This window comes from Vitis vinifera, chromosome 9 (assembly GCF_030704535.1).
Source record: "Vitis vinifera cultivar Pinot Noir 40024 chromosome 9, ASM3070453v1".
Classification (NCBI taxonomy): domain Eukaryota; kingdom Viridiplantae; phylum Streptophyta; class Magnoliopsida; order Vitales; family Vitaceae; genus Vitis; species Vitis vinifera.
In genome coordinates, this window is record NC_081813.1 from 1,765,304 (window position 1) to 1,777,424 (window position 12,121).

The 12,121-nt window shown below is 31.4% G+C and overlaps 1 protein-coding gene across 1 annotated transcript; it reads left to right on the forward strand.

Annotated features, from left to right (window-relative positions):
• Window positions 1–10,789: 10,789 nt before the first annotated feature.
• LOC104880296 (uncharacterized) lies at window positions 10,790–11,746 on the forward strand. The gene is made up of 4 exons (XM_059739821.1): window positions 10,790–10,891; window positions 10,961–11,077; window positions 11,157–11,315; window positions 11,702–11,746. Exons 1-4 carry the CDS (start codon window positions 10,790–10,792, stop codon window positions 11,744–11,746), a joined length of 423 nt encoding a protein of 140 aa, XP_059595804.1.
• Window positions 11,747–12,121: the final 375 nt, after the last annotated feature.

Sequence of the window (12,121 nt, forward strand, 5' to 3'; positions counted from 1 at the left end):
AAAAATATTTTTGAAAATAAATTTCAAAGTTTACATATGCATAATTTCCGGAAAAAAAGAAAAAAGAAAAAGTTGCTAATCTTCCCAAAATCACTTCTAAAGCCCTTATCATCCCTTGTGTTTCGGTCACACCACTCTACTATACTTTAATTGGTGTTAAGATTGATAAAAAATGAATTATATATTTTATTTCAACAAACAATATATATATACACTTCCCTTTTCAATATATTTTCATATTTAATATAAAAGATGAAGAAATAAATATTATTATTATTTAATTATATATATTTTTTATTTGTAAAAATTATTTTAAATTTTAATAAAATAGAAATTATATATTTATGATATCATCGATCCGAAGTTGAATTGATATCTTTTCCAGTTCAATAATTGATCCAATTTTTAAAACATTATAAATAACTATAATATTTTAAATTTTTAAATAAAATTTACTTTATTTAAAAATGGACATTATATAATAGCATTAACAATAAAAACATAAATCTCATATGGTAAAATTGTAAAATTATTAAAAAGTGGGTGATAATTATTAATAGTAATACAAAAAATAAATAATATAATTGGAGCTTCTATGCCTAATTTGATTTCCCTTTTCCCTTTTTTTTTTCTTTTTATCTAAAACTGCTAATGGAATTAGGGAAAGGGGAGGTCATGATTAAATTTTTTTTTAAAATTAATTTATTATCTTACTTCTCTTATTTTAACTTTTTATATAAAAATTAAATAATTTAAAAATATAAAAAATTAATTTTAATTACATTTGTTTATTGTTACTATTTTGATCATAAAATTAAAAATGAAAAAAAAATATTTCTTAATTTTTTTTTCTTTCCTGGAACCAAACGTACTATTAAAAATTATAAAATTGTAAAATTATTACTTTATATAGACTTAGAATTTTTTTTATTTTGTACAAATTCAAGTTTTGTTTGAAAATATTCTCAAAAACAATTTTTTAAAAACATAAAAACAATTCTGAATTATTTTCAAAAACGAAATTCTGTTTAGAAATTCAAATATAAAAATGAAAGCTTTTTTTATTTGGCGTGTAATTTATGTTTTAAAAATAATTTTTTATTTTAAAAAATACTTACCATACCAAGTACCAACTTTAGAATTTCGATAAAATTATTTTAGTAAATTACTAATTTTGATTTGATGTTTTTAAACAGGAAAGAGTAACCGTGAATATGCTAAAAAAGGAAGTGGATCTTAAAACACATTTGTACTTGATTATTAAAATTATTATTATTTTTAAAACAAGAATGATAACATGTTAAAATATTAATAAGGAATCATCATGTTTTAAATTTTCAAATAAATTTCAATTTATTTTAGCTAAAAAAAGATTCCTCCCAAAATTTTTGTAATAATGAACATGCAAATAATTTAAAGTAACATAATATATTTTTACTTTTAAACTTATAAAATAATATATATATATATATATATATGAATTAAATAACTTTCAACAAATAACTTCACATTTAAATATTATATATATTTTATTTAATAAAATGTGTAAATATTAATGTATCTATATCTTAATATGATAATATTAAAAATACAAAAAAAAAATATTAAATTTTAATTTCTTTACATACTTAAAAATTTTTATAAATGTTTTAAATTATAATAATATATAAATTATATATTTATAACATCATCATTCAACCATCGATATAACCAATAAACCATAAAATGAAAATTTTTCCAGTTCATTGATTGGTTCGATTATGAAAACATTAAAATAATAAATCAAATACTATAGTAAGAAAAAAAATTATTGTGATATAGACTATCACACAAAGACCACATTAGAGATACAATTATCATATTCAGATGGGAAAAGATATAATTATCATATTCACTAATTGATTAATATATATATAAAAAAGACTATAATACTTTAGTTTATTATATAGTTAATAAATCAAATGTTACCGTAAAAAAAAAAATTATTGTGTTATAAACTATCACACAAAGACCATATAAGAGATACGACAATCATAATCGGATAAAAAAATAATACAATTATCATATTCACTAATTGATTAATCAATAAAGAGGATATAGTACTTTAATTTATTATATATGACTATATAATAAATTATCTTTTATATTTAAATTCTAAAATAAGATTTTGGTGTTAAAAGCATTTAAGAATAATTTTGAAATTTTATTTTTTAACAATTATTTTCAAAAATATTATCAAACTAATTTTTATATAAGTATTTTTCAAAAAATAAAAATATGATAGTTGTTACTGTTGTATATTTTGGTAAAAAAAAAAAAGTCATATCCTTGACATCAAGGATAAAAATATCGGTAATTACGGATATATCGGTGTATACTGTAAAGGGAAGGTTGGCTTGCTGAAGAAGACACCAAGAGAGGAATAGGGGGGACGGCTAGGAAAAAAAAGAGAGGAGGAGGACAAGGAGAGGGATCTTTCTGAGAGAGGGGCGGCCCAGAACATCCAGCTGAGGAAGAAACTTTCAGGTTAGACCACTATGTGTTTACTCTTCACGTCCTTCATACAATATCTCATTCTCTTGGATTTTCCATTTTTTTTTCTCTTGGGACGTTTTAGTTTGGAGATCTTTTGTTTTTCTTTGGTCTAAAATCTGAAGAGCTTGCTGCATTTTATGCTCTTCTCTTGTAAATGTTCTCTGATATCTTTTATCCACCTTGTTGGACTTATGGATAAACCGACCAAATGGGTTTGACACGTTCTTGAAGGGCTTCATATTCATTTCCCATTGTTATTCTCTGGTTCCTCAACTTTCCTCTCGACGCGAACTCAAGGTCACAAGATGGGTAGAATTTAGGTTGAAGGTGAGCCTTGCAGCTTGTGATAAGGTAGAGGTTGGGTTTAGCGTCTTACCTTGATTCATCCTGGAGGAACGGTATCTCTGTAAGAGATGGCGCACCCCTCTTCCTCACAGACCGAAGTTGGGATTTCATGGACGAGGAACTTTTTTTGTCGAGGGCAGAGAGAGAAGAAAAGAGAGGCATGTATTTTTTCCCTGCATGGGAGGCAACAGTCCGACGTGGGTGAACGCGGCAGTTCTGATGGCACGCATCCGAAATATCCAGACAAATCAAGGACCAGTCTCCAGAAATATTAGAGGAGTTACGTGGGTCTGAGCGCCGCCGTCTTCACTGACCTCGGCACTGCTCTCTTCGCCGGTGACACCGCCATCTTCCTCCTCATGTTCGCCATCGCTCCCGCCGTCTTCATCGGCGGCGAGTTTGTCAGAGGCCTGGAGAGCTTCGCGGCCTTCCATGCACGCATGCCGCCCCTCCCCGCGTCTTCTTGCTGAGTGCGCCGCGTCGGTGAGACGCTTGCTCACCTCTCAGCCACCATCACCCGCTCCAGCCAGGCGGGCACGTGCATCAGCCACCATGACGGCGGCACCTTCTGGATGCCGCCAGACCGCCGCCGCGGCTTTCCTCTCTCCGTCCCGGCGCCGCCGTCCCTGCCCCTCTCTTCTACGCCGCTGCTGGTGGAGGCTTCGCCTGAAGGAGTTGCCCAGATGGAAAGGGATGCCTTGGGCTGAGAAGGAGCTTGTGTTGGTGACGGGCTTGGTTTTGCCCATGATGGCTTTGGGCTTGGGTCTGAATTTGGAGCCCAGGCCCAAGCCTATGCTGAAGATGGAGCCTTGAGTCTTGCCCATTGATGTCATTGGACTTGGGCTTAAGTTGGAGCCCAGGCCCATTTACATTGATGAAGGCCTTATGCCAATTCCCCTTACCCACTTCAAGTTAGCCCATCAGACTGCCCAATTCCTAAATAATCCTTTTTAAAAAAAAACAAAACCTCTAATATCCATAATTAATTAATCAAATCATTTAACTCGTCTTAAAGACAATTAAAAGATAAATTATTATTGTTAATTATATTTTTATCTTGAAGCTTATATTATTCAATTTCACTAGTTTAAACATTATGATTGTTAATTATTATTATTACGCATCTATTTATCATTTTTTAAAAATCTCAGTCATCAAAGTTAAATTCTAATCCTTGAAAAATCTCATATCCTAATCTAATCTTTAATAACCTATTAAAATCCCATTTTCATCAATTAAGAATAATTACCATATATTGTCTAGCTATTTAAAGTCTAAAGCTTTCAAAGAAATCATGTATCTTAATTTAATTTTTCAATAATTAGTTCAAATCTCATTATCATCCATTAGAGTTAGTATCCCATATTTATCTACTAATTTAAAATCCAACCCTTTAGAAATCCGATGTCCTAACTTAATTTTCAAACTCCTAAAAGTTCCACTATTCTTTTTATCCCGTTTTAAATTATTATTTTCGTTAATTAATATTATCATCCTATATTAGTTTATTTATCCAAAATCCAATCCTTTAAAAAAAGATCCAATGTCATAATTTAATTTTCAATCCTAAAATTATACAATTTGTCTAAATGTTATTTTCTTTAATTTGAATTAATATCCTATATTCATTTACTTATTTAAAGTCTAATCCCTCGAAGATCCAACTCCCTAACTTAATTTTTCAATTCTAAAAATTCCACAATTCGCTTAAATCTTATTTTCATTAGAATTATCCTCCCCTATTTACTTATTTATTTAAAGTCTAATCCTTCGAAAATCTCATGCCTTAACTTAATTTTTCAATAATTCGTTTAAACCTTGTTTTCATCAATTAGAATCATCATCCTATATTTATTTAGTAATTTAATTTTTCAATAATTTGTTTAAATCTTATGTTCATCAATGAGAATTATTATCATATACATTCATCTATTTATCTATACCAATCCTTCAAAAATCTCATGCTTTAATTTAATTCTTCAAATACTTCTTTAAATCTTATTTTCATAAATCGCATCATCATCCTGTATTATTAGTTGTTCGAATTCTAATCCATTAAGAAAATCCCATGCCGTAATTTAATTCTTCAAATACTTGTTTAAATCTTATGTTCATCAATGAGAATTATTATCCTATATATTCATATATTCATCTATTTATCTATACCAATCCTTCAAAAATCTCATGCTTTAATTCAATTCTTCAAATACTTGTTTAAATCTTATTTTCATAAGTCGAATCATCATCCCGTATTATTAGTTGTTCGAAGTCTAATCCATTAAGAAAATCCCATGTTTTTAATTTAATTCTTCAAATACTTGTTTAAATCATATTTTCATAAATCGAATTATTATCCCATGTTTATTTAGTTATTTAAAATCTAATCCTTCAAAAATCCCCTGTCTTAATTTAGTTTCTCAGTAATTCGTTTAAATCTTATTTTCATCACTTAGGATTATTATCTCATATTCGTCTATTTATTTAAAACCTAGTTCTTCAAAAATCTCTTGTCTTAACTCAAATTTTCAAATCCTAAAAATTCTACCGTTCGTCTAAATTTTATCTTCATCAATTAGAATCATTATTCCATGTCTATTCAAAGTCCAATCTTCCGAAAACCCCATGCCTTAATTAAAACTTCAATCCCAAAAATTCTACTATCCATCTTTATTCGCCTAAATATTATTCTCGTTAATTAGTATTATAATCTCATACCTACCTATTTATTCAAAGTCATATCCTTTAAAAATCCAACGCCCTAATTCAAATTCTCAATTAGAAAAATTCCACTATTCTCTTTTTTATTTGTTTAAACATTATCTTTGTTAATTAGTATCATTATTCCGTGTTTATTTATTTATTTATTTATTTCAATCATTAAAATTCAATTCTTCAAAACCGGATTTCCAAATTTAACCTTGAGACTAAAAAATTCCACCATTCACTTTTATTCATTCAAATATCATCTTTGTTATTCATTGTTATAAATTCCACGTTTGCTTATTTCTTTTTTCTAAAAATTCCAATAATTAGAGTCCAATTATTCAAAGATCCGACTTCCAAACTTAATTTTCAAAATCCCACTATTCACTTTCATCCGTTCAAATATCACTTTCGTCCAAATCCGATTTTCCAATTTAATTTTTAATCTCACAAACCCCACTATTCACTATTCATCCGTCCAAATATCGTTTTGATTAATTAATAACATTATTCCATATTTACCCATTTATTTCTCTTAAAAATCTCAATCATTAAAGTCTAATTCTTCAAAATTTCGATTTCTAAATCTAGCTATCTAAAATTCCAAGTGTCCTATCTCCGAACCTAATTTCAGTTCCTAATGTTCCGATTACTGTATTTACCCAGTTACTCATTTGTTACCATCATTATTTTTATTACCATTTTATTTGTTCATTTCTAAAAAGTCCGCCTTCAAATGATTTTCGAGATTTCCAATTTTCATAAATCAACTTTCATAATTTCTACTTCTCAAATAACTTACGATTTTGATATATTTCAAAATTCAACTCTCATAATCCCAATTTTCGTAACTTAATTTTTTTTTTTTAAAAAAATCCCGAACCCTCAAATCATTTTCAAAATTCCAACCTCTTTCAAATTCGATTTCTAAAATTCACATTCTAACATTCAACCTCTAAGAGTCTGATCTTCAAATAAACTCTAAAACCCCAATTTTCTAGTGATCTTCGAGATTCCATTTTTTCAATTAAATTTCAAAAGTCTAATTTTCTCTCAAATAGTTTTAATTCCGTTCTGGTTTTCAAACGATCTTCCGCTCCTCTTGATTTTAATAAGCGTGAACGAATTTTTCATAATTCCAGAATAATGGAATCTGTGACATTAAGTCATGCTAAATAAACGGGCTTGGGTGGGGGCCCAACATGGGTGACTTCATGATTGATTGATTGATCGCTTGCTTTGATTATCATACGTGATTGATTTACCCTACTCTCTGATATACATGCGATTATTCCTAAATTGTGCACTAACCCTTTCTATTGATAACACATGGCAGCTCGTTGCCCAGGTATGTACCCCTTTTCCCTCTAATCGTTGTCTATGCATGTTTCGACTCTTATGTGTGCATGATCATTCAGGATATTCATTGATTTACTCGTAAATTGCCACATCGGCTTCATTTTATTAGTAGAGACCCGATTTTAGGGACTTAGAGGGGTGCTATGGTCTTTTACCGTACCTTCCCGATAAGTAACCTGACCCTCGAGCCCGATCCGGTTTTTCGTAGATCACCTTTTCCAAAATAAGGAGTCGCACTTACGGTTTTCTTTCTTATTTTGTTTACCCTTTTAAAAATAAAACAAAAATAAGTGGCGTTCCAAGTCATTTTCTTAATCAATAAAAATCATTTTTCAAATTAAAATCGAGCTTGCCATCGAGTGGGAAACGCATGAGCCGAAATGCGGGATCCACAATCGGTAACTTGATTTTACGGATATATCGGAGAAATATCGACGGATATTTTGGAAAAAAAATTTAGTAAGCAAAAAATTGATCAAAACTCATGAAAATGTAAAAAAAAAACCTTGTAGTAATGTAATTAGAAGTATAATAAATAATTTAAAGTTGTTTGTTGAAGAATTTGATATATATATATGATTTGCGATATTAGACATAATTATATTATGTTGGTTATACTTGTATGCTCATTATAAAGCTTCATGAAAAACTTATTTTAATAAATATCAATAATTTGTACATATTATTACATAGCTTAAGGTTCAATTTTGACCGTTGGATAACATCCAGCTTCAATTTGAACCATCAGATGCTCAGGGTCGTGATTTGTTTTTTTTTTTTTTTCTCTATTGAATCTAAAAATCAAAAGGGCCACACTCACTTCTCTCACTCGGGCATTAAGAAGCCCTTTTCTAAAGATGCCCTCCAAACGACAGAATCCCTAAAAAAATGCCCTACTTTCCTCTTCCATTCTCAATCCTCGTAGGTTCTAATTTTATTTTTTAGTTTTTGCAACCCCCGTTTGATTCCCAAGAAAATCTATCCCCCATTCGATTTCCAGGAAAATTCATTCTCGTTTGATTTCCAAGAAAATCCATGCAAAACCCCCAAGGAAAACCAGAAAGATTGCTTTTTTTTTTTTTTTTTTTGCTTCCTGTGTTTTCTGGATCTGTTCTAGGGGTCACTTTGCTTTTGTGCCATTGGATTTAAATTTCACAAACCCTAAATCCACGATTTTTGAGCCAGGCTGAAAAACACAATCATTGCCTACAAATCATGATCAGATTTTGTATCTTGTGTGCGGGCTGGACTGGTGGGAAATATCGAGAAATTTTCCAAAAACAAACCGAAAATTAGCCGATAAATTGCAGTGCCCGTCGATTTTTTGAAGATTTCGCCGATTTTTCTCCTACAGCTATTTTTCGGCGATTTTTCCACCGATTTTAATCGAAATTTGGTGAAATTTCTCCCATCGACATTTCGCCCCCTCTTTCGTATCACCGGACACCAAAACCCGAAATTTCGGCCAAAAAAAAATGGAAACTTTCATCATTGTTTAACAAAATACAAAAAGGGTCTTATAAACTCATTATGAAAAGGTTATGTCAATTGTCAAGTGTTGTCATTACTAGGTGGGTAAAGGTAACTTTCTTTCTTTACTTCGTAGTGGGTAAAGGTTGCTATCCGCCATTACCTCCCTATTTCTTGGTTGCTGGTGCTTTGAACAACAGACGACTTCAAGCTGCATGAGAAACTCTCTCATTTTGCCCTCATCTCCTCCAATAAATAGAGGAGGGAGAGTAACCTCAATATTCCACCCAACTACAATTTAGAAATTAAAGAAGAAAAATGTTGAGGGTTGTGCTTCTTGCATCAGCTCATTTGCATAACGTTGCCCTTCTCCAGCCCGAGGGTGGGAGCGATGATGAAGAAATGAACTATTTCTTTAGGGTAAACATTCAATATTGTTCATCATTTGTTGTTTGCTTTAACATTGATGGTGTTTCTCCTACCTTGCAGCTGAAATGTCAACAATGTGGATGGATTTCTGAGAATGAAGTATGTGTTAACATGTCCGTTCAAGAACATGCCCCCTGGAGCAGCAGGAGAAACAACCGTGTGAACTTATCTCTGAAGGTGGGTAGTATTAGCGTCATCCTCGATTATTTCTGCTCTCTCTCATTGCTTTGTTTTTGTTTATTTCTTGGTTTGGCAGTGTGAAGGGTGCGAGAGGCAGGGAACAATAACACTAGTCCCCAACATGGACGCCCGTTGAGGGTAGATGATTGTACAAATGTGCCACTGATGGTTTTTGATTGCAACGGAACCTTCCCGGTGTACTACTCCTTCAACGGCGGATGGTCGACCGTTACGGTAATGATATATTAATAATCATTTTATACTTCATTGGGAGAATTATCTTTTGGGGGTAGATGGGTTACCAAATTAACAAAAGGTCCATATAACTCTTTAAATTGAGTTGAAGGATATGAAATAGTAATGGACAAATATACCCTTTAAGAACACATATAAAATATTTTATAAAATTAAGTTAAATAATATTTTTTTTCAATAATTTTTTTTCAAAAATACTAAATTAAATAAAAGTAGTTTTCAAAAATATTAAATTAATTTTTTTTCAACAATATTAAATTAAATTAAAGTATTTAAAAAAATATTAAATTTAATATTTTTTTAAATATTAAATTAAATAAATTTATTTTAAAAAAATATTAAATTAAATAAAAGTATTTTAAAAAATATTAAATTACATAAAAGTATTTTTTAAAAATATTAAATTAAATAAAAGTATTTTTCAAAAATATTAATTTTTTTTCTCAAAATCAACAAAGGGTATTTTTGGAAATACTGAATGATGATATCCTTCAACTCAATTTCCATACTTTTATTGGGTCTTAGGCTCAATTTAAAGAGTTACATGGACCTTTTATTAATTTGGGGGCCCATCTACCCCCAAAACATAATTCTCCTTACTTCATTATTCATTTGAGCTCAGTTTTTTTGACTTCTTTTTTTTTTTCTTCAGGAATCTGGCAGAAGTATTAACCTCAATCTTGTTGAGGGAAAATACAATGCTGTCGTTGATGGGGAGTACATTAAAATCAAGCAGCTGAAAACCAAGTTTGAACCCTATAACGGGCGACATTATGCTTGGTTTTTTGTTTAGGCGTTTCCGTTGGTTCAGGTTGTTTTTGTTTCTCCTTTTATGTTTTTCTTTCTGTTTACTTCCCATTCCGGCTCCATTTGTAATCCCTTCAGCATCATCAATATCAAAGTTTGGTTTCTTACAACAGTTTTTACATAATCAGTATGAAACGTTTGGTTTGGGTGTAGCAGAAGCTCAAGACTCCAATGCAAGAGAGCTACAGTGGACTGTAAAATAAAAACCAAAACGGTAACCCACTAAAAAAATATAAATTTAATTTTAAATGTTTAAAAAAATAAAAATAATGATAACTAATATAATCACCAATCACCCTCATCTGTTGTGTGGGCAAACCAACAATATATAGATATTTTATTCTTGGTATTCCGATGTGGGATCAACCAAAGAGAGAATAAAATACAACATTGGTATTCAATCGCATAACCTTAAGTTAAACTGTCATGATACCACTATTATGTTATTTATTTCTTATGGAAACATTTCGATGTTAGCTAAAAAAAACTCCCCCCAACATAGCCATTACTCCCTGTTTCTTGGCTGTTGGTGCTTTGAACAGTCGATGTGGACATCCCCTATTTCTTGGTTGCTGGTGCTTTGAACAGCAGACGACTTCAAGCTGCATGAGAAACTCTCTCATATTTCCCTCCTCTCCTATAAATAGAGGAGGGAGAGTAACCTCAATATTCCACCCAACTACAATTCAAAAATTAAAGAAGAAAAATGCCGAGGGTTGTGCTTCTTGCATCAGCTCATTTGCATAACGTTGCCTTTCTCCAGCCCGAGGGTGGGAGGGATGATGAAGAAATGAACTATTTCTTTAGGGTAAACATTCAATATTGTTCATCATTTGTTGTTTGCTTTAACATTGATGGTGTTTCTCCTACCTTGCAGCTGAAATGTGAACAATGTGGATGGATTTCTGAGAATGAAGTATGTGTTAACATGGCCGTTCAAGAACATGCCCCCGGGAGCAGCAGGAGAAACAGCCGTGTGAACTTATCTCTAAAGGTGGGTAGTATAAGCGTCATCCTCGATTATTTCTGCTATCTCTCGTTGCTCTGTTTTTGTTTATTTCTTAGTTTGGTAGTGTGAAGGGTGCGAGAGGCAGGGGACAATAACACTAGTCCTCGGAAATGGACGCCCGTTGAGGGTAGATGATTGTACAAATGTGCCACTTATGGTTTTTGATTGCAACGGAACCTTCCCGGTGTACTACTCCTTCAACGGCGGATGGTCGGCCGTTACGGTAACGATATATTAATAATCATTTTATACTTCATTATTCATTTGAACTCAGTTTTTTTGACTTTTTTTTTTTCTTCAAGAATCTGGCAGAAGTAATAACCTCAATCTTGCTGAGGGAAAATACAATGCTATCGTTGATGGGGAGTACATTGAAATCAAGGAGCTGAAAACCAAGTTTGAACCCTATAACGGGTGACAGTATGCTTGGTTGTTTGTTTAGGCGTTTCCGTTGGTTCAGGTTGTTTTTGTTTCTCCTTTTATGTTTTTCTTTCCGTTTACTTCCCATTTCGGCTCCATTTGTAATCCCTTCAGCATCATCAATATCAAAGTTTGGTCTCTTACAACAGTTTTTACATAATCAGTATGAAACGTTTGGTTTGGGTGTAGCAGAAGCTCAAGACTCCAATGCAAGAGAGCTACAGTGGACTGTAAAATAAAAACAAAAACGGTAACCCACTAAAAAAATATAAATTTAATTTTAAATGTTTTTTTAAAAAAATAATGATAACTAATATAATCACCAATCACCCTCATCTGTTGTGTGGGCAAACCAACAATATATAGATATTTTATTCCTAGTATTCCGATGTGGGATCAACCAAAGAGAGAATAAAATACAACATGGGTATTCAATCCCATAACCTTAAGTTAAACTATCATGATACCACTATTATGTTATTTATTTCTTATGGAAACATTTCCATGTTAGCTAAAAAAAACTCCCCCCAACATAGCCATTACTCCCTGTTTCTTGGTTGCTGGTGCTTTGAACAGCAGATGTGGACATCCCCTGTTTCTTGGTTGCTG